At 40.8% G+C, this 27,435-nt stretch overlaps 1 protein-coding gene across 7 annotated transcripts in view; it reads right to left on the bottom strand.

Moving 5' to 3' along the window:
- Nucleotides 1-437: 437 nt before the first annotated feature.
- Nucleotides 438-27,435, bottom strand: part of SMIM10L1 (small integral membrane protein 10 like 1) — a 278,859-nt gene continuing 251,861 nt past the window's right edge. The window contains exons 4-6 of one of the 7 annotated variants that reach the window (XM_054445346.2): nucleotides 3,155-3,190; nucleotides 1,696-2,639; nucleotides 438-550 (exon numbers count right to left, since the gene is read on the bottom strand). In XM_054445346.2, coding sequence (XP_054301321.1) covers nucleotides 1,714-2,639; nucleotides 3,155-3,190 — 962 coding nt within the window. In that variant the 3' untranslated portion in view covers nucleotides 438-550; nucleotides 1,696-1,713. Of the gene's footprint in view, nucleotides 551-1,695; nucleotides 2,640-3,154; nucleotides 3,191-7,143; nucleotides 7,478-8,446; nucleotides 8,638-12,413; nucleotides 12,436-26,013; nucleotides 26,078-27,435 lie in introns of those variants that run through there. The other 6 variants (XR_008493063.2, XM_063672424.1, XM_063672423.1 and 3 more) reach the window with 6 other exon arrangements.

Below are 27,435 nucleotides of genomic sequence, written 5' to 3'. Positions count from 1 at the left end.
AGTTTCAGAGGCCGAGGAAAGCAGATCACCTGAGGTCAAGAGTTGGAGACTAGCCTGGCCAACATGGTAAAACCCCGTTTCTACTAAAAATACAAAAATTATCTGTGCATGATGGTGGGCACCTATCATCTCAGATACTTAGAAGGCTGAGGCAGGAGAATAGCTTGAACCCAGGAGAAGTAGGGGGCAGTGAGCCGAGATCGTGCCACTGCACTCCAGCCTTGGTGAAAAAAGCTCCATCTTGCGGGGAAAAAAATAGAATTCAGGGAAGTAGAGAAACAGTAAAACCTTTTTGCACGGCAGCTGGCTAAATTAGGATTAAGGAGGAGGGAAGCTTCCTGGAGCATCAAGGAGAAGGGTTCCTAGATATTCATATAATGTCTTCTTGGTCCTCAGATCCCACATTCACAAATATTGAGAAACAGACACCACAGTCAGAAATTGCAAGCTAATCATTTTATTGGTATACGGAAGATAGAGCTATGACCACCTGGTTCCAATGTCATGGCATTTGAATCATTTGAATCACTGTCATCTTCTTATTCACTTCCTGAAACAAACAAACAAGGAAGTTTATAGACCAGACTTGACATGGCAGGAAATGTTGAATTCCTCACTGGTGTTACTGCAGTAGAGTACATGAGAGCCCATCCTCTCTCCCCCATCCCTTCTACCTCCTGTGTTTCCTCTCTAATTTTTTCTGTGTTCACACTTTTGATGCCCTTGCACAAAATGTGCTCCAAATTGTTCCTTATGTGATGAAGAGAGAAGATCGTTCTCAACTTGTTATTACTTGCTGCTGAATTTGTTCACAGATATATTTACACAGATGGTAACTGGAACATATTCTATAACAGTGAGAAGCTGAAACCACCCTCAGTGTCCAGTGACGGGGACTGGTTAAAGACATCACAGCGCAGCCACATAATGGGGTAGTATAAAATTGTAAAAGCAAACAGATAAACCACTGAAGAGATCTACTTAGCTTCATAAACTCATGTGGAAATTTCCAAAGAAATGTATTTTTTAAATGACTAACATATGTACCTGCATATAAATTATGGTATTAGTTCTGGGGGAAAAATATTCTAGTTGTCTATGTACACATAAATATTTCAAACAGAAGATGCCATAAAGTTAACAGTGGTAGTTTTCTGAAGGAGGGGAGGCAGGTAGGATGAGTAATGCCTTTAAATTTAGATTCATATTTTTCCATTTCATTAGGTATTTTTTGTTAGCTTAATCATGTACTCATTGAAAAGTAAGAATTTAAAAAATGAGACACCATTTAGCTGCTGAAAGTTCAGGGACCACTTGGCAGGAATACTGGACTCGAGAGGCTGGTGTGAGGAAGGACTGAGCAAACAGTGCTCAGGTGAAAACTTTAAATGGGAGGTCTCTGAGTTTGTGCACAGAAAACAGAGCGCCAGAGAGAACATGGTACTGCTTCCTCGTTGCCAACACAATTTAAGACAGATTATTTGGAATTTTGTTTCTCAACATCAGAATTCCTTAAAGAGTTTGTTACAAATATAGGATCTTGTTACCCATTTCCAGAATATCTGAATACAAATCTTTAGAAATGGGTTCTAGGACAATACAATGTCAATGGGCTTTTAGCTGATTCATTGGCACAATAAAGCTGGAGAACTGTAGCAATTAGAGCACTTGGTGAAGAATAAAGTGGAATCATACCTGTCATTGAATCCTAGATTACTGGGGAGGCTGTCCGTGGGGAGGTCTGGAAGGTCTGCCCCCTTGAGGAGGGGGTGGTGGTCCCTGGGGCTGTCCAGCAGGAGGTGCCCGAGGCTGCCGGGGATTGCCTCCTGCTGGAGGCGGGGGACCTTGAGGATTGTTGCCTCCTGGTGGGGGTGGTCCTTGTGGCTTTCCTGGAGGAGGTGGGGGACCTTGGGGCTGGTTGCCTCCTTGTGGGGGTGGTCCTTGTGGCTTTCCTGGAGGAGATCGGGAACTTCGGGACTTGCTGCCTCCTTGTGGGGGTGGTCCTTGTGGCTTTCCTGGAGGAGGTGGGGGACCTTGGGGCTGGTTGCCTCCTTGTGGGGGTGGTCCTTGTGGCTTTCCTGGAGGAGGTGGGGGACCTTGGGGCTGGTTGCCTCCTTGTGGGGGTGGTCCTTGTGGCTTTCCTGGAGGAGATCGGGAACTTCGGGACTTGCTGCCTCCTTGTGGGGGTGGTCCTTGTGGCTTTCCTGGAGGAGGTGGGGGACCTTGGGGCTGGTTGCCTCCTTGTGGGGGTGGTCCTTGTGGCTTTCCTGGAGGAGATCGGGAACTTCGGGACTTGCTGCCTCCTTGTGGGGGTGGTCCTTGTGGCTTTCCTGGAGGTGGGGGACCTGGAGGTTTGTTGCCTCCTTGTGGGGGTGGTCCTTGTGGCTTTCCTGGAGGAGGTGGGGGACCTTGGGGCTGGTTGCCTCCTTGTGGGGGTGGTCCTTGTGGCTTTTCTGGAGGAGATCGGGAACTACGAGACTTGCTGCCTCCTTGTGGGGGTGGTCCTTGTGGCTTTCCTGGAGGTGGGGGACCTGGAGGTTTGTTGCCTCCTTGTGGGGGTGGTCCTTGTGGCTTTCCTGGAGGAGGTGGGGGACCTTGGGGCTGGTTGCCTCCTTGTGGGGGTGGTCCTTGTGGCTTTCCTGGAGGAGAAGAGACAAGAGAAAGACAGAGTAAAAGCCCACACAAGATTCACTGAATAGCTGCAGTAAATTTTTATCAGTTTGGGTAACAAGCTGAGTGAGGAAACACACAAAAATGGGACCAAGATATTAATTTCTTTGCATTTTCAGTGAAGACATAGAACTCTGGAGTGGAGCGCTGGGGAAGAACAAAGCAGTTGAGGGCCTCTCAGTATAAAGAGGAGACAGAATGAGGATGCTGCCCATTTCTGTCATCTCCCAACAGGCACTCCTGGCTGGGGAGATAAGGCAACCCACTCCTGTGGTCATCTAAGCCAAGCATCTCTGCCATTCAATTTGGTGGCCTGCTCATGATGCCCAGAATCAAGGTTGCATGAAGAGTGCCTATATTATTAGGGGCACTAACATTAATCAATTCCTGAAAGGAAAGTTTTGGTAAGACGAAACTAGAGAACTGATCCATTCATAAGCAGAAAAAGACAGTCAAAACAGATTGAGAATGAATTGGGATTTACCTGATATTAGGGAGGGAGATTCTTCCTGGCTGACATCTAGAAGAGAAGCATAGGATGATGGGAAAAGTTACATCTCAAACCTTTCAAGACTCACAAGTGTTCTACAGGGAAAAGGGTCTTCCCACCACATCCCATGCATCCCCTAAGTTAACCCATCAGCCACTGCCTGTGAAGCTGGTGGAGGGGGAGGAAGGTATAAGGGGTGGCAGGGTTGTTACGACGGAGCAACAGCCATGAACTCAACACAGAAGAGCCCCTTTTTTCCCTCCCTAGCATCCCTCAAGACTTAATGCTAATTTAGTTTACACATGCCAGGTACTTCAATGTGATACTTTGGTGTTCTTATGCCCTCCGTCTCCTATAAATACATTGCTTATGTTCACATGCTTTCTCAATTGGGGTAACCAGAAGTAATCACTTCAATACAATCTTACCCATACCACTGCCAGCACATTGAAATACTGCGTGTAAGGGAGGGAAAAATGACAATGATTGGCTCTGATATTTCTGTATCTAGTTAAACAGAGACAAGTGTCCCATCCAATTCTCTGTCTCTGCAGTATCTCTGAGGTGTGTTTATCGCCATCATCGATGCTGATCCACCATACAGCAAGGCCACCATCATCCCTATGTACCTACTGAGATCAGTTTAGGATCTTCACAGCTGGACTTCCATGAATCTGCCTTGCATTCTCTACTGCATCCTTCACAGCACAGTTCTATCTCTCTATAAATGCAAATCTTACCTTCTCATTCCCCTGGAACAAATTCTTTATTGGATTTCATTATACATTAAATAAATTAGAAACCCTTACTGTGGAATGAGGGCACAACAGGTCTCCTGATCCTAGGCATGAAAACTGCAGCCCTATCTGTGTTTTCATTCTCTCTTCCCCGTAATTATCATTATCACCTCCTAAGCCCCAAGCAGAGTCACCGCATCTTCTCCCCCTTCTGTTTTACCTTCATTTAAGTTCTCAGCTGAGCTCAGGGCCAGCAGGGCCACTGACAGCAGAATCACCAGCATCTTGCGGGAGGCTCTGGGGTTGCTCCCAACTCTGTGCTGGGAGGAACATGGTAACTCCCTTTATAAAGAGGAGCAGAACAATGGCACCTTTGAGCTCCACACTGGGTGGGCCTCACCACCTCAGAGACTGGGTTCTGCTTTGCTAACTGCAGGTCAGGTGTATCCCTTATTTTCTTTGAGACTCTAGCCCAGAGAGATGAGTTGGATAGGATATGTTGTTAGTGTCTTATTTCCAAAAGGTACAACTATGACTTGAACAATGCTTTTGAAGGAACTGTGTCCAAGCCATCAGCACTGTGTCATCATTGAACTTTAGATATCATTAGAGTTTCAATCTTTTAGGTAAGACTGTCATCCGCTTTCCACTGTGCTATTTATTTCTGTTTATGTGCGTGTGGGCAGCGATGCTACAGCCAGCAGTGAAGATGGTCAATATCTCTGGATCTTTTTATGCCCTATTTCCATCTCTTGTGATGTGTGTGTACAGATATTTTCATATTTGATGCGATAGAGATGGTTTCTGCTATCTGTGAGATGTGTGAGGACAGCACACTCCTGTGCACACATAGACGACAGACAGCTGCCCCGCAGCCTGCTCAGGCTATGGCTATTGTTCAAGTTTCTGTGGATTTCACTCAGCTCAGGCAAGGCTTGGTCCTGTACAACACAGGAAGTCTAAAATTTTGTATTCTAAAGTATTTTTAGGGGTTATTAATGCAAAGTGGACACAGAAACCACCAGGAAATTTCTCAACCTGAGAAAACTGAACACATAGTTCTGTGAGGGAGCCATGCGATGTCACATCGCTAACATTTCCTTCATGCTCTTCCCTTTCTCTAGAATATTCTATAAAATTCACACACTGCTTCATTTCTTTTAGGAATTATATCGAATTCTTAGCACTGATAATTAAGTGGCCACAATTCTACATTCAAATAAGATAATCAGATACCGCCATCAAAGCCTCAATTGCATTGTATTTCTTTTGTTTAGTCAGTATTTGTGTTACCTGTTTTCTCAGATTCTTCTTCCACAAGGAGGATTTTTTCTACAATATTCTGATATGCATTCCTCCCCACGTTCTTTCTAGTAGTTCTTTTTCATATTTTATTTTCTGAGTCAAGCTCATTATGTGTATTTTTTATTATGTAGCTGGCTTTTCCCCATGAATTTGGTGAGATTTCCTTTATTTAATCTTCTAAGTAATAGGATGTATACTCCTCACTATCTTTTTTCATTCCTGTCTGTGTAATTTCACAATAAATATTGTGTTTCCAAAAAGTCCTCTCAGAGTCCTGCATTGTTAGCACTTCTTTTAGCTGCTAGTTCTTCTCTTATATCTGGTAAATCCCTGCTCATCAGTTCATGGAATATACACGTTAGTCAGTATCAATAGCTGCCATTTACCACTTAGACAATCCGAGTGTCTTGTGTAATTGTTCACACTTTGTGCATGGCTGGTGTTAATTGGAGAACAGCTTGGTTGGAGGTATGATGGGGGTAGAGAGGGTATGTGACAGTAAATCCTAAAGACAGGCTTCTTGACCATTGTGGATAAGTGGATCCTGGGCTGTGCACATGAGGGTCTGGTTTGGCCCTTCTGAAGAGTTGCAGATAATAGTACAGGGAGACTTCCTAATACAAAAGGCTTTGCTATGCATAACTTTGCTGTTGCAGGGGAACCAGGCAGATTGGTATTTTCCCTGGCATAAATATAGATGTACTTCAAAGGGGAATACATTACTAATTGGCAATTCTTTCTGGCTCTATGGAAAGTGGATTGGTTCTAGCTGAGCTTCATGAGTTTTATCTTAGGCAGAGAGTAGTTCTTGGCCCCAGCAGATCCCACTGTATTGTTGAGATTTGTGTCTCTGTTCTCACAGACACTGTTTTCCATAGGAACTGGAAATGAGCAATCCTGCCTAGGTGGCTTAAGTTAGACCATCAGGTAGCAAAGGAATGTCAGAGACAAGGAGCAACAAAGAGGCCAGGATGACATTGTCTGTTTATGTCACCAACTGAGGTTGCTGCAGCCTGATGCAAGACAGAATTCCCCTTGGCAGGAGACTACAGGAAGACAACAGAAATGCCCCTAAAGGTCACTCATTTCAGGCTCTTTCCCTGATCTTCTCCAATGTCAGCAATGAGTAAAGATTTTCAGGAAAGCATAAATATCAGCTATGCACTCACCAGACAAAACAAAAAAGAGGTGATGGAAATGTGGAAAGGGACACTCTGTGTGAGTGAGGGTGGGTGGAAGAGAGAAGCAGGACTGCAGCAGGAGCTTGGGCACCTAGACGTGAGTGGTAGCCCTCAGCACTCCACTTGCCTTCTAATATCCATGTTCATATTTTGAGGTCCTGAAGGAACAGTCTTCAACATATGAAATTTTAGGAACACAATTCAGCTCTCATAACAGCACCCAACCTTTTCTAAGTCAAGTGTTCAGTGGTTCAAAATTCCTCACTCCCTTAAGGCACTGCCCTTTAGCAAATTATGTTGCCTCCACTTTCAACACTCATCCCAAATACAGCCACTTGCATAATCTTTACTAAGAGGTGATAGTTCAGGCATGATGCTCTCTCCTGAAGAACTTTAATATCCTCAGCTGCTCTTGGTAACATTCCTACCCCAGCACATCCCATATCCACTCCCCTCACATCAGTCAGGGTGATCATTGAAAAGTAGGAATTAGATCAGGACACTTTTGAGCTTCGAATGCTCTTAGGATTTTCTTCTGCACTTGTAATAAGATCCAAATTTCATGCCTCAGCTCTCTCACACCCACACATCTCCCTCTTTTTGAAGATGTGGAAGCTCTGTGAATGGAACAGAAAGCCAAATCCTCCTCAACTTACTGTGTTCATTGGGTAAACCAACCATTCTGATAACACAGTTGTGTTTGAGAATTCAGCTTTGCTTTGACTTTTCTAAAAACTTTGGTTACACTAGTAGGATCTTCATCTTTACATTTTTATTTCATGTTGATGCTCTCTAATATATACATATTTCACAATTATTTGAGCATATTTATATTCTTTCTATTTGTCCTAGCAAAGGCTGATTATAATAGAAAACATTTCTTCAGCATTTACTATATGATATTCGATCTTCAGAACCATCATATTAGGGAGGTGTGATTATTATTGTTATCTTAGTTTTGTAGATGAGGTGACTTAGGTGCAAGTCTAGGTTCATATAAAGGTAGTGAGTGGAATGGAAGGCAGTCAGTTCTCAGAGCTGAGTTCTTGCCTACTGTGCTCCAGTGGTTACTTGCTCTTCATTCATCCATTTCTCTAAAAGAAAGTGAAAGGAAATGAGATTCAGAGAACAAAAACAAGTTTCTCTTAGAATATTCTCAAGGTTAAATTTTCCTGAGATATTAACAGCTACAGTGACTAAAAATATATTTTCCTGAGTAAACATGTTTGTTTGAAATCATAATCCCATTTAAATATATTCTAGTCTTCTGCTTTATCCCTTGCATTTATGTAAAGACACTCAGAAGAATTAATTCCTTTTTTTTCTAATTACAAAACCCTGTCAATGCAGACCCTGTATGTACTTCCTTAATCCATGCTACATGCGTTTTTCTTGGGTGGCATATTAGCATTGACAAAATTTCTGTATGCCCTTTTAAATTGACTAAATTTGATCCTTCTAATCACAATGGATCTAAAATTCTAGAAATCCAAGAGGGAGCCTTGTCAGATAGTTGTCTAAGAAACGATAAACTATATACCACTTACATAGCTTTCAGTCTTCTGCATGAAGATTTTGCCTGTGTCCTGGCCCCAGAGCTGGTGTTCCACCCTCAGTGATTTGGGCTATAGAAGGCATTTGTTGTCAGCCTAAGGTCAAGTGTCTGTAGCCTCATCACACCACTGTTATCACAATGTCAGAGTGTATTCTTCACCTTTCAGTTACACATCCTATCAGTTCATAGAGAAGTACAATCACAACTTATCTCATAAGAAATACAAAGCAATGTAGGTCACCCTCATATTTTTCTGATCATGTACAAAGTCGGTAAGCTGATAGGAATTTCATTAAAGTGATTAATCCATGACTCACTTATTAAACACATAAACCTGTACATATCTCTTACAAAAGATGTTGTCTCATCTGCTTAGGAACCACAAATTATTATTGCATCTCATTGATTTTGAAGTCCACATGTATGCATATTTATCATCTTGGAAATTGTTTTTAAAATATGATCACAACAGAATCATTCATCTAATGTTTTCTTCTTACAATGGTACCTTGATATCCTCTCTTGAAGTGGTGAGGTCTGTTTTTACCCCCTTGAGCTTCAGTAGAACTTCATTACTGCCATGACAGTAGATTATATCAGCAGTGATACTTTGTGACTTTTGAGTCGATATCATAGAAATGCCATGCAATTCCAAATTGCTCTTTATGGAACCTGCCACATGCTGTGAGGATGTCCATGCTGTGAGACAAAGATAGAACATTCATTTTAAAAATGATTGGATCAAAACTGTCTCTAAACAATATTCAATAACCAAGTCTGTTTCAGTGACCCAATTGCTATCTGTATCTTATATTTCTACACATGCATGGCTACATAGCTAAAGATTTATGGATTATTCCTTTCTATCTTGTGTAGTGATGTTTCAGATGCCTTCACTCTTCTAGTACTTACAATAGCACTTTGAGGATTTTTTGCATTTATGTTCACTTTTCAAAGGTAGAAATAAAATCTTAATGTGATTGAGTGACTTTCCCTAAGATATACACTTCATAGGGAACAGCATAAGACAAAGAAAGGAAAGAGACAGAGAGAGAGACAGAGAGAGAGAAATGAGACAATGACCTTATTCATGAAAACAATGTAAAATACCTAGGATCAAATAGCAAGAAATACACAGGATTCACTTGAAGAAGAATGATCAAACTTTGATGCAGAATATGCACTAAATTGTATATACATGTAAATTTCTGCACATGAAGATGCTATATTCAAATAGGACTAATTTTCCAGGTGTTCTGGTGAAAATTGCACAACAGTCCCCTCTTCATGTCTGAATTTGGCTTTGCTCATTCACAAACTCTGTTATTTTTCTATTTGTCATTCCAATTCCACAGTTTTGTTTACATTTATTGTTTATTGTCATCTCTTCTTTCATTCTCCTCAATCTTGGGTATTAATTTCCTCTGTGCTTCTTTATTGTAATTATGTTTGGACATTGGGAAAGAGCAGAAATCAGTCCATGTGTTCAATGCACTGTGCATTCCAATACCCTTAGTATAGAGAGAAATTCCTTATTACAGTTTATAGCAGGTTCTACAGATGATCTTTTTGTTTATGACTCTTTCTATATAACTGTATTCAAGTGACTTTACAAGGCAGACTGCTGTTACCTGTGTTCCTAATTTTATCAGAAGAATATGCTGCTGTCTTTTCTTCCCTGACTGCATTAAATGTAACATGACCATGACTTGATAATCACATGGTTATTTTTTACAGCATTATTGAGTAAATGTCTGGAAACAATCTTAAATGTTGAATACATTTTTATACTCTAATACTCTAACAAATACAATTTTTTAAAAACAAATGTACATTGTTTCAAGTCTGTTACTTATCCATCTTTGGAACTGCCAAAGCAAATCTCTCCATATTATAAAAAAAAACTTTTGGGCCTTTTAGTAAACAGACATAGAGGCAGAATTTTATGATATGATACGTAAAGAGTTTGTATTTATCTTACATTTTTACTAACCTTATTTTTTAGCTAAACTTTTCTCTATATTTGCATTTTCTTGATTGAAACTTGCCTTTGTACATTTTTACTGAGCAATTAAAGGCTTATTTAACTAGTCAACCTAACAGCATCGACATATGGTTTTTGTCAGATTGGAATGAACTACAAAGCTTCTGAAGCTTGAACTTTGGGGTCCTTCATGTGCACAGGCCCTTTCCAAGATCCTGTTCAGAGTGAACAGAATACAAAGAGATTTGAAGGTTTGTGAACTAGAAGTGGTCTTCTTTATGCCAATTCCTTTACTCAAGCCTTTATGTATTTTTTCTGTCTTCCACTGACCCATGGGGATCATAAGATTTCAAGACCTTCTCCTCCCTAAAACAAACTCCAATCACTTGAGGGATATCTGAATTTTTTTCTGAAAAGAAGACTTGGGAATACCTATAGAAGCAAATTTCTAAATAATCTGATTCTTATGTCTACAAATAATGGGTAACTTTCTGCACTGCTGTAAATGTACTGTGCGATTGCAGATTATACATGGAGGAATCTAAAAAGTGTATTTTAGTGGTGACTGAAGGGCCCATTGAAATGAGGTATGGCTATAGATTCTTGCTCTCCCACTAGTTTTTCCCTTGTAGTACATACTCTCTGCAGAATGGCACCTTCCCTTAGTATTTGTAGTGTTTCTACCTTTAAGCATGGAAGGAATGGTCAATGTTAGCAAAGTTTTCTTTTCTTTACAACTTATGGCGGGGTAAGGACAATTCTCATGTTTGACTACAAAAGCAAGGACGGCTTCATGGCCCTGATCCATTTGGGCATTTCTGCTAGTGTCCTGGATCCATCTGTCTCCACATCTGTGTATCCAGAGATGGTGCTGACTGTGGCAATTACCAATTCATGGAGGTTCTTTGATTACTAACAGGAAGAGTCATTTCCTCCGAGGTTTTCTCTTTAAATGAAGACATTCCATCCCTGATTTCTAGGACATACCACTGTTGTTTATTCTGAAGAGTCCATGACTGGAACACCATGTAAGGCCATAGATTTTTGTATTCTTTCTTTATTCCAGCTCTTTGGTTTTCCTTGGGAGGGATTCTATGACAGACTTACTAAGTGAGACTCTGCAACTCTGCCCCCATTTTGTACCCTTCTCCCCCAGGCATCTTGTTCACTTAGCTGAGTACACTCTTGGGGAGAAGAGAGAATATGGTGGTAGCTCATGAGGACACATCCAGTTTGCATCCATAGCCTAAGACTCAACTGAATAAATACCTGAATTTTAAGTCTCCCTAAAGCTGTGCAACAGCCTTGGGGAATCTTTAATATTTCACCTCCTGTTATCTTTGGAATGGAGCAAAAACTAAAAGCGTTACATGGGAAGTTTGTTTCAATTCTATCACCTGGTACTTAGTTTACAACCATTTCCCAATCCTACTTCTTAATGAGATATATAAAGGAGAAGATTTATTGGCCATTTGTCATACATTTTGGTCAACATGTCAGCTATTGATAGGTATCTTTTACATTATTAACTGAAGAAAAATGGATGCCTTTTACAAACGTTATAAGATTACAAAACACAAATAAATCCAAAGGAACCAAATTAGGGTTGTACTCTGGGAGCCTAAAGGTTTTCCATCAGAACTCTCATATAAATGCCCTGTTAGATATGAGAAATGAGCTGAAGCAAGGTCATGGTGAAGGACTCTGCTGAAGCTTTCCCAGGGATTCGTCTACTAAAGCTTTGGCTTTCTCAAAATATTCTCAGAATAAGCAGATATTGTCATTCTCCAGAAAGTCAACCAGCAAAATGACTTGAGCTTTCCGATAAACTCTTACCATGACCTTCGTGCTCTCCTCATCTACTTTTGTTTTGACTGGACTTTTCCACCTCTTGGTAGCCATTGCTTTGACTGTATTTGTTTTGTGGATTTTACTGGTAAAGGCACGTGTTGTCTCCTGTTATAAATCATTGAAGATGTGCTTACGGTCTTCATTGCTCGTATTTAAATTTTTAGGGAAATTTCTGCTCTTGTCTGTACTTGATCTTGGTGACACAGGTTGGGCATCCATTAAGTGAAAAGTTTACTAAACTTTGATCATTCAGTTAGAATCATGTAAACTGAACCAACTGAGAAGTCTGCAGTGTTGGCTATTGTGTGTGCTGCTAATCGTCACACATCTTCTTTTAGGGTATAAAGAAGATGAATGTATACCTTGCAATATGACATAGGTCATCTGTCACTGTAGGCTTTAAGTTCAACATTGCCTCATTCCTTCTTGAAATGAGGAACTCCTCATTGAATTTGTGAACTGCTGACTTCTTCAACCAATGTCAACTTACCATGTGCCAAGTAAGACAACTTTTTGGACACCGTCAGTGATTTCATCTTCTTCCACCCAAGCTTCACCATAAATTTGATGTTTGTACTCTAATTTTAGAAGAATTCATGTTGCTCTTCTAGGGACTCTTCTGAAACTGCTATCTTATTTTTCTTGAAGCCTCAAACTAGCTCCTGTTGAGACATGTTATAGCAACATTAACAACCCACTCCATATAGGAAGGCATCCTAACACAAGAAGGTCTACTAGAGGTAACATAGATTTTCCAGCTGACTAGGCAGATTGGTTTCTTGTTTTTCTTTAGCATAAATAGGAATGTTTTCTGAAGATGGGATATAATATCAGTGGCCAAATATTCTCCAGCTACATGGAAAGTATAATGTTTGTAACTGAGATTCACATGCTTCAAGAGAGACACAGAGTGCTGGGGCCTAGCAGCTATTCTAATGTTATTGAATGATTTTCTCTGGTTTCACCAAACATTATTTGGAAAGAGAAGCTGGTGATGAGCAGTCTGGCCTAGGTAGCTTATGGTGGCCTGTCAGGTAGGGAAGAAATGCTAGAGAGAGGAAGCAGAGGGGAGTGCCAGGCAGATGTGCCAACTTGTGGGAGTCACTGGGGAAGCTGCAGTTCCAGTTAAAGGCAGGCTACTCCTCGTCTGCTGAGTACAGGAAGACAAGAGGTGATACTTACAAATATCACGCCCTATTCCTGACCTTCCCCTATGTCAGAAATGCATGAAAGAGACTAGCATATCAGGAAGGAGTAAATATCAGGTATCAAGCTACCAGAGACAACCAAAACAGAGGTTACCAAAGAACTGAAGGAGACAGTGTCACAGGATAAAACAAGGAGCAGAACTGCAACAGGAGCTTAGGCACTGGTCCATGAGTCAAGGAGCTCAGCAATCCACTCGCCATTTAAAATAAATGTAAACTTACTATGTGCCAAGCAGGAGTCTTGATTTCTACCTCCTAAAACCTGCGCTCCCCTGAGTTTCTTCATTATGACTGTCAAAACAAAATAGCACAGACTAGGTATTCTTCAACAACAAAAATTCCTTTTCAACACTTCTGGATGCTCAAGTTCCATGATGAAGGTGTCAGCAGGTTCAGTTCTTCTGGGCCCAGCCTGCATGCCATCTACATATCTGCCTTCTTGCTGTGTTTCCCACGGGGCTCCTTCTATACATACATAATACTTGTGTCTCTCCCTTTGCAAATTTCTGGTTCTTATAAGGAATTTCCACTTCTTATAAGGACAGCAATCTTATTAGATTTAGTTCCACTGAAACTCCCCATTTTAGCTTGATCACCTCTTCTTAGGGCTGTTGTATTTATTTATTTATTTATTTATTATTATACTTTAGGTTTTAGGGTACATGTGTGCAATGTGCAGGTTAGTTACATATGTATACATGTGCCATGCTGGTGCGCTGCACCCACCAACTCATCATCTACCATTAGGTATATCTCCCAATGCTATCCCTCCCCCCTCCCCCCACCCCACAACAGTCCCCAGAGTGTGATGTTCCCCTTCCTGTGTCCATGTATTCCCATTGTTCAATTCCCACCTATGAGTGAGAACATGCAGTGTTTGGTTTTTTGTTCTTGCAATAGTTTACTGAGAATGATGATTTCCAATTTCATCCATCTCCCTACAAAGGACATGAACTCATCATTTTTTATGGCTGCATAATATTCTATGGTGTATACGTGCCACATTTTCTTAATCCAGTCTATCACTGTTGGACATTTGGCTTGGTTCCAAGTCTTTGCTATTGTGAATAATGCCGCAATAAACATACGTGTGCATGTGTCTTTATAGCAGCATGATTTATAGTCCTTTGGGTATATATCCAGTAATGGGATGGCTGGGTCAAATGGAATTTCTAGTTCTAGATCCTTGAGGTATCGCCACACTGACTTCCACAAGGGATGAACTAGTTTACAGTCCCACCAACAGTGTAAAAGTGTTCCTATTTCTCCACATCCTCTCCATCACCTGTTGTTTCCTGACTTTTTTTTTTTTTCTTTTATTATTATTATTATTATACTTTAGGTTTTATGGTACATGTGCGCAATGTGCAGGTAAGTTACATATGTATACATGTGCCATGCTGGTGCGCTGCACCCACCAACTCGTCATCTAGCATTAGGTATATCTCCCAGTGCTATCCCTTCCCCCTCCCCCCACCCCACAACAGTCCCCAGAGTGTGATGTTCCCCTTCCTGTGTCCATGTGTTCTCATTGTTCAATTCCCACCTTTGAGTGAGAATATGCAGTGTTTGGTTTTTTGTTCTTGCGATAGTTTACTGAGAATGATGATTTCCAATTTCATCCATGTCCCTACAAAGGACGTGAACTCATCATTTTTTATGGCTGCATAGTATTCCATGGTGTATATGTGCCACATTTTCTTAATCCAGTCTATCATTGTTGGACATTTGGGTTGGTTCCAAGTCTTTGCTATTGTGAATAATGCCGCAATAAACATACGTGTGCATGTGTCTTTATAGCAGCATGATTTATAGTCCTTTGGGTATATACCCAGTAATGGGATGGCTGGGTCGAATGGAATTTTTAGTTCTAGATCCCTGAGGAATCGCCACACTGACTTCCACAAGGGTTGAACTAGTTTACAGCCCCACCAACAGTGTAAAAGTGTTCCTATTTCTCCACATCCTCTCCAGCACCTGTTGTTTCCTGACTTTTTAATGATTGCCATTCTAACTGGTGTGAGATGGTATCTCATTGTGGTTTTGATTTGCATTTCTCTGATGGCCAGTGATAGTGATCATTTTTTCGTGTGTTTTTTGGCTGCATAAATGTCTTCTTTTGAGAAGTGTCTGTTCATGTCCTTCGCCCACTTTTTGATGGGGTTCTTTGTTTTTTTCTTGTAAATTTGTTTGAGTTCATTGTAGATTCTGAATGTTAGCCCTTTGTCAGATGAGTAGGTTGTGAAAATTTTCTCCCATTTTGTAGGTTGCCTGTTCTCTCTGATGGTAGTTTCTTTTGCTGTGCAGAAGCTCTTTAGTTTAATTATATCCCATTTGTCAATTTTGGCTTTTGTTGCCATTGCTTTTGGTGTTTTACACATGAAGTCCTTGCCCATGCCTATGTCCTGAATGGTAATGTCTAGATTTTCTTCTAGGGCTTTTATGGTTTTAGGTCTAACATTTAAGTCTTTAATCCATCTTGAATTGATTTTTGTATAAGATGTAAGGAAGGGATCCAGTTTCAGCTTTCTACATATGGATAGCCAGTTTTAACAGCACCATTTATTAAATAGGGAATCCTTTCCCCATTGCTTCCTTTTGTCAGGTTTCTCAAAGATCAGATAGTTGTAGATATGCCATGTTATTTCTGAGGGCTCTGTTCTGTTCCATTGATCTATATCTCTGTTTTGGTACCAGTACCATGCTGTTTTGGTTACTGTAGCCTTATAGTATAGTTTGAAGTCAGGTAGTGTGATGCCTCCAGCTTTGTTCTTTTGGCTTAGGATTGACTTTGTGATGCGGGCTCTTTTTTGGTTCCATATGAACTTTAAAGTAGTTTTTTCCAATTCTGTGAAGAAAGTCATTGGTAGCTTGATGGGGATGGCATTGAATCTGTAAATTACCTTGGGCAGTATGGCCATTTTCACGATATTGATTCTTCCTACCCATGAGCATGGAATGTTCTTCCATTTGTTTGTATCCTCTTTTATTTCCTTGAGCAGTGGTTTGTAGTTCTCCTTGAAGAGGTCCTTCACATCCCTTGTAAGTTGGATTCCTAGGTATTTTATTCTCTTTGAAGCAATTGTGAATGGGAGTTCACTCATGATTTGGCTCTCTGTTTGTCTATTATTGGTGTATAAGAATGCTTGTGATTTTTGTACATTGATTTTGTATCCTGAGACTTTGCTGAAGTTGCATATCAGCTTAAGGAGATTTTGGACTGAGACAATGGGGTTTTCTAGGTATACAATCATTTCATCTGCAAACAGGGAAAATTTGACTTCCTCTTTTCCTAATTGACTACCCTTTATTTCCTTCTCCTGCCTAATTGCCCTGGCCAGAACTTCCAACACTATGTTGAATAGGAGTGGTGAGAGAGGGCATCTGTGTCTTGTGCCAGTATTCAAAGGGAATGCTTCCAGTTTTTTCCCATTCAGTATGATATTGGCTTGGGTTTGTCATAGATACCTCTTTTTATTTTGAGATGCGTCCCATCAATACCTAATTTATTGAGAGTTTTTAGCATGAAGCGTTGTGGAATTTTGTCAAAGGCCTTTTCTGCATCTATTGAGATAATCGTGTGATTTTTGTCTTTGGTTCTGTTTATATGCTGGATTACATTTATTGATTTGTGTCTATTGAACCAGCCTTGCATCCCAGTGATGAAGCCCACTTGATCATGGTGGATAAGCTTTTTGATGTGCTGCTGGATTCGGTTTGCCAGTATTTTATTGAGGATTTTTGCATCAATGTTCATCAAGGATATTGGTCTAAAATTCTCGTTTTTGGTTGTCTCTCTGCCAGGCTTTCATATCAGGATGATGCTGGCCTCATAAAATGAGTTAGGGAGGATTCCCTCTTTTTCTATTAATTGGAACAGTTTCAGAAGGAATGGTACCAGTTCCTCCTTGTACCTCTGGTAGAATTTGGCCGTGAATCCATCTGGTCCTGGAATTTTTTTGGTTGGTAACCTGTTCATTATTGCCACAATTTCAGAGCCTGTTATTTGTCTATTCAGAGATTCAACTTCTTCCTGGTTTAGTCTTGGGAGGGTGTATGTGTTGAGGAAATTATCCATTTCTTCTAGATTTTCTAATTTATTTGCGTAGAGGTGTTTGTAGTATCCTCTGATGGTAGTTTGTATTTCTGTGGGATCGGTGGTGATATCCCCTTTATTGTCTTTTATTGCATCTATTTGATTCTTCGCTCTTTTTTTCTTTATTAATCTTGCTAGCGGTCTATCAATTTTGTTGATCCTTTCAAAAAACCAGCTCCTGGATTCATTAATTTTTTGAAGGGTTTTTTGTGTCTCTGTTTCCTTCAGTTCTGCTCTGATCTTAGTTATTTCTTGCCTTCTGCTAGCTTTTGCATGTGTTTGCTCTTGCTTTTCTAGTTCTTTAAATTGTGATGTTAGGGTGTCAATTTCCGATCTTTCCTGCTTTCTCTTGTGGGCATTTAGTGCTATAAATTTCCCTCTACACACTGCTTTGAATGCATCCCAGAGATTCTGGTATGTTGTGTCTTGGTTCTCGTTGGTTTCAAAGAACATCTTTATTTCTGCCTTCATTTCGTTATGTAGCCAGTAGTCATTCAGGAGCAGGTTGTTCAGTTTCCATGTAGTTGAGTGGTTTTGAGTGAGTTTCTTAATCCTGAGTTCTAGCTTGATTGCACTGTGATCTGAGAGATAGTTTGATGTAATTTCTATTCTTTTACATTTACTGAGGAGAGCTTTACTTCCAAGTATGTGGTCAATTTTGGAATAGGTGTGGTGTGGTGCTGCAAAAAATGTATATTCTGTTGATTTGGGGTGTAGAAGTCTGTAGATGTCTATTAGGTCCGCTTGGTGCAGAGCTGAGTTCAATTCCTGGGTATCCTTGTTGACTTTCTGTCTCATTGATCTGTCTAATGTTGACAGTGGGGTGTTAAAGTCTCCCATTATTAATGTGTGGGAGTCTAAGTCTCTTTGTAGGTCACTGAGGACTTGCTTTATGAATCTGGGTGCTCCTGTATTGGGTGCATATATATTTAGGATAGTTAGCTCTTCTTGTTGAATTCATCCCTTTACCATTATGTAATGGCCTTCTTTGTCTCTTTTGATCTTTGTTTGTTTAAAGTCTGTTTTATCAGAGACTAGGATTGCAACCCCTGCCTTTTTTTGTTTTCCATTTGCATGGTAGATCTTCCTCCATCCTTTTATTTTGAGCCTATATGTGTCTCTGCATGTGAGATGGGTTTCCTGAATACAGCACACTGATGGGTCTTGAGTCTTTATCCAATTTGCCAGTCTGTGTCTTTTAATTGGAGCATTTAGTCCATTTACATTTAAAGTTAATATTGTTATGTGTGAATTTGTTCCTATCATTATGATGTTAGCTGGTTATTTTGCTCGTTAGTTGATGCATTCTCTTCCTAGTCTCGATGGTCTTTACATTTTGGTATGATTTTGCAGCGGCTGGTACCGGTTGTGCCTTTCCATGTTTAATGCTTCCTTCAGGAGCTCTTTTAGGGCAGGCCTGGTGGTGACAAGATCTCTCAGCATTTGCTTGTCTGTAAAGCATTTTATTTCTCCTTCACTTATGAAACTTAGTTTGGCTGGATATGAAATTCTCGGTTGAAAATTCTTTTCTTTGAGAACGTTGAATATTGGCCCCCACTCTCTTCTGGCTTGTAGGGTTTCTGCCGAGAGATCCACTGTTAGTCTGATGAGCTTCCCTCTGAGGGTAACCCGACCTTTCTCTCTGGCTGCCCTTAACATTTTTTCCTTCATTTCAACTTTGGTGAACCTGATAATTATGTGTCTTGGAGTTGCTCTTCTTGAGGAGTATCTTTGTGGCATTCTTTGTATTTCCTGAATCTGAGTGTTGGCCTGCCTTGCTAGATTGGGGAAGTTCTCCTGGATAATATCCTGCAGAGTGTTTTCCAACTTGGTTCCATTCTGCCCGTCACTTTCAGGTACACCAATCTGACGAAGATTTGGTCTTTTCACATAGTCCCACATTTCTTGGAGGCTTTGCTCATTTCTTTTTATTCTTTTTTCTCTAAACTTCCCTTCTCGCTTCATTTCATTCGTTTCATCTTCCATTGCTGATACCCTTTCTTCCATTTAATCGCATCAGCTCCTGAGGCTTCTGCATTCTTCACGTAGTTCTCGAACCTTGGTTTTCGGCTCCATCAGCTCCTTTAAGAAGTTCTCTGTATTGATTATTCTAGTTATACATTCTTCTAAAGTTTTTTCAAAGTTTTCAACTTCTTTGCCTTTGCTTTGAATATCCTCCCATAGCTCGGAGTAATTTGATTGTCTGAGGCCTTCTTTTCTCAGCTCGTGAAAGTCATTCTCCATCCAGCTTTGTTCCATTGCTGGTGAGGAACTGCATTCCTTTTGAGGAGGAGAGACACTCTGCTTTTTAGAGTTTCCAGTTTTTCTGCTCTGTTTTTTCCTCATCTTTGTGGTTTTATCTACTTTTGATCTTTGATGATGGTGATGTACAGATGGGTTTTTGGTGTGGATGTCCTTTCTGTTTGTTAGTTTTCCTTCTAACAGACAGGACCCTCAGCTGCAGTTCTGCGAGAGTGTGAAGTGTCAGTCTGCCCCTGCTGTGGGGTGCCTCCCAGTTAGGCTGCTCGGGGGTCATGGGTCAGGGACCCACTTGAGGAGGCCGTCTGCCCATTCACAGATCTCCAGCTGTGTGCTGGGAGAACCACTGCTCTCCTCAATGCTGTCAGACAGGGATATTTAAGTCTGCAGAGGTTACTGCTGTCTTTTTGTTTGTCTGTGCCCTGCCCCCTGAGGTGGAGCCTACAGAGGCAGGCAGGCCTCCTTGAGCTGTGGTGGGCTCCACCCAGTTCGAGCTTCCTGGTTGCTTTGTTTACCTAAGCGAGCCTGGGCAATGGCGGGTGCCCCTCCCTGAGCCTTGCTGCCACCTTGCTGTTTGATCTCAGACTGCTGTGCTAGCAATCAGCGAGACTCCGTGGGCATAGGACCCTCTGAGCCAGGTGCGGGATATAATCTCCTGGTGCACCGTTTTCTAAGCCCATTGGAAAAGGACAGTATTCAGGTGGGAGTGGCCTGATTTTCCAGGTGCCATCTGTCACCCCTGGAAGGGGAACTCCCTGACCCCTTGTGCTTCCCGAGTGAGGCAATGCCTCACCCCTGCTTTGGCTGGGGCATGGTCCACTCACCCACTGACCTGCACCCACTGTCTGGCACTCCCTAGTGAGATGAACATGGTACCTCAGATGGAAATGCAGAAATCACCGTCTTCTGCGTCGCTCACGCTGGGAGTTGTAGACCGGAGCTGTTCCTATTCAGCCATCTGGGCTCCTCCCCCGTGCCACATTTTCTTAATCCAGTCTTTCATTGTTGGACATTTGGGTTGGTTCCAAGTCTTTGCTATTGTGAATAGTGCCGCAATAAACATATTTGTGCATGTGTCTTTATAGCAGCATGATTTATAATCCTTTGGGTATATACCCAGTAATGGGATGGCTGGGTCAAATGGTATTTCTAGTTCTAGATCCCTGAGGAATCGCCACACTGACTTCCACAATGGTTGAACTAGTTTACAGTCCCACCAACAGTGTAAAAGTGTTCCTATTTCTCCACATCCTCTCCAGCACCTGTTGTTTCCTGACTTTTTAATGATCACCATTCTAACTGGTGTGAGATGGTATCTCATTGTGGTTTTGACTTGCATTTCTCTGATGGCCAGTGATGATGAGCATTTTTTCATGTGTCTTTTGGCTGCATAAATATCTTCTTTTGAGAAGTGTCCATTCATATCCTTCGCCCACTTTTTGATGGGGTTGTTGTTTTTTTCTTGTAAATTTGTTTGGGTTCATTGTAGATTCTGGATATTAGCTCTTTGTCAGATGAGTATATTGCAAACATTTTTTCCCATTCTGTAGGTTGCCTGTTCACTCTGATGGTAGTTTCTTTTGCTGTGCAGAAGCTCTTTAGTTTCATTAGATCCCATTTGTCAATTTTGGCTTTTGTTGCCATTGCTTTTGGTGTTTTAGACATGAAGTCCTTGCCCAATTCTATGTCCTGAATGGTAATGCCTAGGTTTTCTTGTAGGGTTTTTATGGTTTTCCATCTAACATTTAAGTCTTTAATCCATCTTGAATTAATTTTCGTATAAGTTGTGAAGAAGGGATCCAGTTTCAGCTTTCTACATATGGCTAGCCAGTTTTCCCAGCACCATTTATTAAATAGGGAATCCATTTCTTGTTTTTGTCAGGTTTGTCAAAGATCAGATGGTTATAGATATGTGGCATTATTTCTGAGGGCTCTGTTCTGTTCCATTGGTCTATATCTCTGTTTTGGTACCAGTACCATGATGTTTTGGTTACTGTAGCCTTGTAGTATAGTTTGAAGTCAGGTAGCATGATGCCTCCAGCTTTGTTCTTTTGGCTTAGGATTGACTTGGTGATGTGGGCTCTTTTTTGGTTCCATATGAACTTTAAAGTAGTTTTTTCCAATTCTGTGAAGAAAGTCATTGGTAGCTTGATGGAGATGGCATTGAATCTATAAATTACCTTGGGCAATATGGCCATTTTCACAATATTGATTCTTCCTACCCATGAGCATGGAATGTTCTTCCATTTGTTTGTATCCTCTTTTATTTCCTTGAGCAGTGGTTTGTAGTTCTTCTTGAAGAGGTCCTTCACATCCCTTGTAAGTTGGATTCCTAGGTATTTTATTTTCTTTGAAGCAATTGTGAGTGGGAGTTCACTCTTGATTTGGCTCTCTGTTTGTCTGTTGTTGGTGTATAAGAATGCTTGTGATTTTTGTACATTGATTTTGTATCCTGAGACTTTGCTGAAGTTGCCTATCAGCTTAAGGAGGTTTTGGGCTGAGACAATGGGGTTTTCTAGATATACAATCATGTCATCTGCAAACAGGGACAATTTGATTTCCTCTTTTCCTAATTGAGTACCCTTGATTTCCTTCTCCTGCTTGATTGCCCTGTCCAGAACTTCCAACGCTATGTTGAAGAGGAGTGTTGAGAGAGGGCATCCCTGTCTTGTGCCAGTTTTCAAAGGGAACGCTCCCAGTATTTGCCCATTCAGTATGATATTGGCTGTGGGTTTGTCATAGATAGCTCTTATTATTTTGAGATATGTCCCATCAATACCTAATTTATTGAGAGCTTTTAGCATAAAGAGTTGTTGAATTTTTTCAAAGGCCTTTTCTGCATCTATTGAGATAATCATATGGTTTTTGTCATTGGTTTTGTTTATATGCTGGATTACATTTATTGATTTGCATATGTTGAAGCAACCTTGCATCCCTGGGATGAAGCCCACTTGATCATGGTGGATAAGGTTTTTGAGGTGCTGCTGGATTCTGTTTGCCAGTATTTTATTGAGGATTTTTGCATTGATATTCATCAGGCATATTGGTCTAAAATTCTTTTTCTTTGTTGTGTGTCTGCCAGGCTTTTGTATCCGGATGATGCTGTCCTCATTAAATGGGTTAGAGAGGATTCCCTCTTTTTCTGTTGAGTGGAATACTTTCAGAAGGAATGCTACCAGCTCCTCCTTCTACCTCTGGTAGAATTCGGCTGTGAATCCATCTGGTCCTGGACTTTTTTTGGTTGGTAAGCTATTAATTATTGCCTCAATTTCAGAGCCTGTTATTGGTCTATTCAGAGATTCAACTGCTTTCTAGTTTAATATTGGGAGGGTGTATGTGTCAAGGAATTTATCTATTTCTTCTAGATTTTCTTCTAGTTTATTTGTGTAGAGGTGTTTATAGTATTCTCTGATGGTAGTTTGTGTTTCTGTGGGATCGGTGGTGATAACCCCTTTATCATTTTTTATTGCATCTATTTGATTCTTCTCTCTTTTCTTCTTTATTAGTCTTGCTAGCAGTCTATCAATTTTGTTGATCTTTTCAAAAAACCAGCTACTGGATTCACTGATTTTTTGAAGGGTTTTTTTGTGTCTCTATTTCCTTCAGTTCTGCTCTGATCTTAGTTATTTCTTGCCTTCTGCTAGCTCTTGAATGTGTTTGCCCTTGCTTCTCTAATTCTTTTAATTGTGATGTTAGGGTGTCAATTTTAGATCTTTCCTGGTTTCTCTTATGGGCATTTAGTGCTATAAATTTCCCTCTACACACTGCTTTGAATGTATCCCAGAGATTCTTATATGTTGTGTCTTTGTTCTCATTGGTTTCAAATAACAACTTTATTTCTGCCTTCATTTTGTTTTGTATCCAGTAGTCATTCAGGAGCAGGTTGTTCAGTTTCCATGTAGTTGAGTGGTTTTGAGTGAGTTTCTTAATCCTGAGTTCTAGTTTGATTACACTGTGGTCTGAGAGAGAGTTTGTTATAATTTCTGTTCTTTTACATTTGCTGAGGAGTGCTTCACTTCCAGCTATGTGGTCAGTTTTGGAATAGGTGTGGTGTGGTGCTGAAATGAATGTATATTCTCTTGATTTGGGGTGGAGAGTTCTGTAGCTGTCTATTGGGTCCGCTTGGTGCAGAGCTGAGTTCAATTCCTGGATATCCTTGTTGACTTTCTGTCTCGTTGATCTGTGTAATGTTGACAGTGGGGTGTTAAAGTCTCCCATTATTATTGTGTGGGAATCTAAGTCTCTTTGTAGGTCTCTAAGAACTGGCTTTATGAATCTGGGTGTTCTTGTATTGGGTGCATATATATTTAGGATAGTCAGCTCTTCTTGTTGAATTGATCCCTTTACCATTATGTAACAGCCTTCTTTGTCTCTTTTGGTCTTTGTGGGTTTAAAGTCTTTTTTATCAGAGATTAGGTTTGCAAACCCTGCCTTTTTTTTGTTTTCCATTTCCTTGGTAGATATTCCTCCATCCCTTTATTTTGAGCCTATGTGTGTCTCTGCACATGAGATGGGTTTTCTGAATACAGCACACTGATGGGTCTTGACTCTTTATCCAATTTGCCAGTCTGTGTCTTTTAATTGGAGCATGTAGCCCATTTACATTTAAGGTTAATATTGGTTGTGTGAATTTGATCCTGTCATTATGATGTTAGCTGGTTATTTTGCTTGTTAATTGATGCAGTTTCTTCCTAGCCTCGATGGTCTTTATAATTTGGCATGTTTTTGCAGTGGCTGTTACCGGTTGTTCCTTTACATGTTTAATGCTTCCTTCAGGAGCTCTTTTAGAGCGGGCCTGGTGGTGACAAGATCTCTCAGCATTTGCTTGTCTGTAAAGTGTTTTATTTCTCCTTCAGTTATGAAGCTTAGTTTGGCTGGATATGAAATTCTGGGTTTTAAATTCTTTTCTTTAAGAATGTTGAATATTTGTCCCCACTCTCTTCTGGCTTGTAGAGTTTCTGCTGAGAAATCTGCTGTTAGCCTGATGGGCTTCCCTTTGTGGATAACCCGACCTTTTTCTCTGCCTGCCCTTAACATTTTTTCCTTCATTTCAACTTTGGTTAATTTGACAATTATGTGTCTTTGAGTTGCTTTTCTTGAGGTGTATCTTTGTGGCATTCTCTGTGTTTCCTGAATTTGAATGTTGGCGTGCCTTGCTAGATTGGGGAAGTTCTCCTGGATAATATCCTGCAGAGTGTTTTCCAACTTGGTTCCATTCTCCCCTTCAGTTTCGGGTATACCAATCAGACATAGATTTGGTCTTTTCACATAGTACCATATTTCTTGGAGACTTCGTTCGTTTCTTTTTATTCTTTTTTCTCTAAACTTCTCTTCTCATTTCATTTCATTCATTTGATCTTCTATCACTGATACCCTTTCTTCCAGTTGATTGAATCAGCTACTGGGCTTGTACATTCATCACGTAGTTCTTGTGCCATGGTTTTGAGCTCCGTCAAGTCCTTTAAGGACATCTCTGCATTGCTTATTCTAGTTAGCCATTCATCTAATTTTTTTTCAAGGTTTTTAACGTCTTTGCCGTGGGTTCAAACTTCCTCCTTTAGCTTGGAGTAGTTTGATCATCTGAAGCCTTCTTCTATCAACTCATCAAAGTCATTCTCTGTCCAGCTTTGTTCTGTTGCTGCTGAGGAGCTGCATTCCTTTGGAGGAGGAGAGGCGCTCTGATTTTCAGAATTTTCAGTTTTTCTGCTCTGTTTTTTCCCCATCTTTGTGGTTTTATCTACCTTTGGTCTTTGATGATGGTGACGTACAGATGGGGTTTTGGTGTGTATGTCATTTCCGTTTGTTAATTTTCCTTCTAACACTCAGGACCCTCAGCTGCAGGTCTGTGGGAGTTTCCTGGAGGTCCACTCCAGACCCTGTTTGCCTGGGTATCAGCAGTGGAGGCTGCAGAACAGCAAATATTGGTGAATAGAAAATGTTGCTGCCTGATCCTTCCTGTGGAACTTTTGTCTCAGAGGGGTACCCGGCTGTGTGTGGTGTCAGTGTGCCCCTACTGGGGGGTGCCTCCTAGTTAGGCTACTCAGGGTCAGGGACCCACTTGAGGAGGAAGACTGTCCATTCTCAGATCTCACGCTGCATGCTGGGAGAAACACTACTGTCTTCCAATCTGTCAGACAGGGACATTTAAGTCTGCAGAGGTTTCTGCTGCCTTTTCTTTGGCTATGCCTTGCCCCCAGAGGTGGAGTCTACAGAGGCAGGCAGGCCTCCTTGAGATGCGGTGGGCTCCACCCAGTTTGTGCTTCCTGGCCGCTTTGTTAACCTGCTCAAGCCTCAGCAATGGTGGGTGCCCCTGCCCCAGCCTCGCTGCCACCTTGCAGTTTGATCTCAGACTGCTGTGCTAGCAATGAGTGAGGCTCCATGGGTGTAGCACCCTCTAAGCCAGGAACAGGATATAATCTCCTGGTGTGCTGTTTGCTAAGACTGTCAGAAAAGCACAGTATTAGGGCGTGAGTGACCCGATTTTCCAGGTGCCATCTGTCACCCCTTTCCTTGGCTAGGAAAGGGAATTCCCTGACTCTTTGTGCTTCCTGGGTGAGGTGGTGCCTCACCCTGCTTTGGCTCACACCCGGTGCACTGCACCCACTGTCCTGCACCCACTGTATGACAATCCCCAGTGAGATGAATCCAGTACCTCAGTTGGAAATGCAGAAATCATTCATCTCTTGTGTTGCTCATGCTGGGAGCTGTAGACTGGAGCTGTTCCTCAGAATTCTTTTTTTTCTAAGATAAAAATACTTTAATGTGTATGCTGTTTTCTTCAGTTAATAATGTGAAAAGACTACATTTATATGGTGAAATTCTCAGGACCCTCAATTCTTTATGGATAGGCTAAATTATTTGTATCATTACTTGCAAACCTTCTTGAATGTGGTGGAGGTTATGTTAAGAAATAAAGTTTATATAATGTCTAATTTCATTTTGTAATTGCATTCTTCCACAAGCTTTTTGAAATCCCTTGTATTTCAAACCCATCTGGAAGAGCAGGATCAGATTCTAATGTGTACAACACAGGATCCTCTCATCCAAATGATCAAGTGGCCTGTCTTTAGGATTTCCAGTGGCAGCCCCACACACAATACCTCTAACAAGGTATCCTGAAGTTATCACTATCCCTGAGCAAAAACAGAATGATGTCACAAGAGTTATTTGAGGCCCGAAATGATAAGTGGCAGCTGTTAATACTGACTAACCTGTACTTTCCATAAAAAGATGAAATGATGGGCAGGAACTACTTTATGTAACAGAGAAGTCAGCAGATGAAAAGAGAGCTACCAACACAAACTCAGTAAAAAGACTTTGGAAATACAGTATATTGATCCAAATTTTAAAAACAAACATAAAATGAAAGGAGTAAGAAGAATTATAGATGCTTACTTAGTAGATTTGATTTTAAAAAATTCCCAAAATTTATTTAAAAGTAAGCCAGATATAAGATGAAAAATTAACACAGGGAAGATTATTTAGAACAGAAAATGTCAACAAATACATTTTAGAAAGAGAGTGGGGAGAAAATACTTAGAGAATATTGCAAAAATAAAAAATTTCTTTGTGGAAGACCAATCTGGGAGACAGCATAGGTACTAAGAAATAGATCAGTCCAATAGCCTTGAGGCCTTTATTTGGGTTTCTGACTATCTCATTGGAATATATAATTATGGCCACTCATTATAAGTGGGAGTGATTAAAAATTTTTCCTAGAAGAACAACTGAAGGTGGTGACTCATGCCTGTTATCCCAGGACTTTGGGAGGGTGAGTTGGATGGGTCCCTTGAGGCCAGGATTTCAAGACCAGCCTGAGCAACAAATTGTGGATCCATCTTTTCAAAACATTTTTAAATAAATTAAAAATAATAAACGGGCATGGTGGGTGTCATGAAACTGTAATTCAAACAACTGAAGTGGTTGAAGTGGGGGGAATCACCAGAGCACAGGAGTTCAAGGATGCTGGAAGACATGATCACAACACCACACTCCAGCCTGGGTGACATAGCGAGAGCCTATATATATATAATCCTGTGAGACATAAAGCCCAAACTGTATCTGATCAAACATTCTAATAAAGGGGAAGAGCAAGAAAA

The sequence above is a fragment of the Pongo pygmaeus genome, chromosome 10 (assembly GCF_028885625.2).
Source record: "Pongo pygmaeus isolate AG05252 chromosome 10, NHGRI_mPonPyg2-v2.0_pri, whole genome shotgun sequence".
NCBI classification, from domain to species: Eukaryota; Metazoa; Chordata; class Mammalia; order Primates; family Hominidae; genus Pongo; species Pongo pygmaeus.
This window is presented reverse-complemented; position numbering and strand designations above follow the sequence as displayed.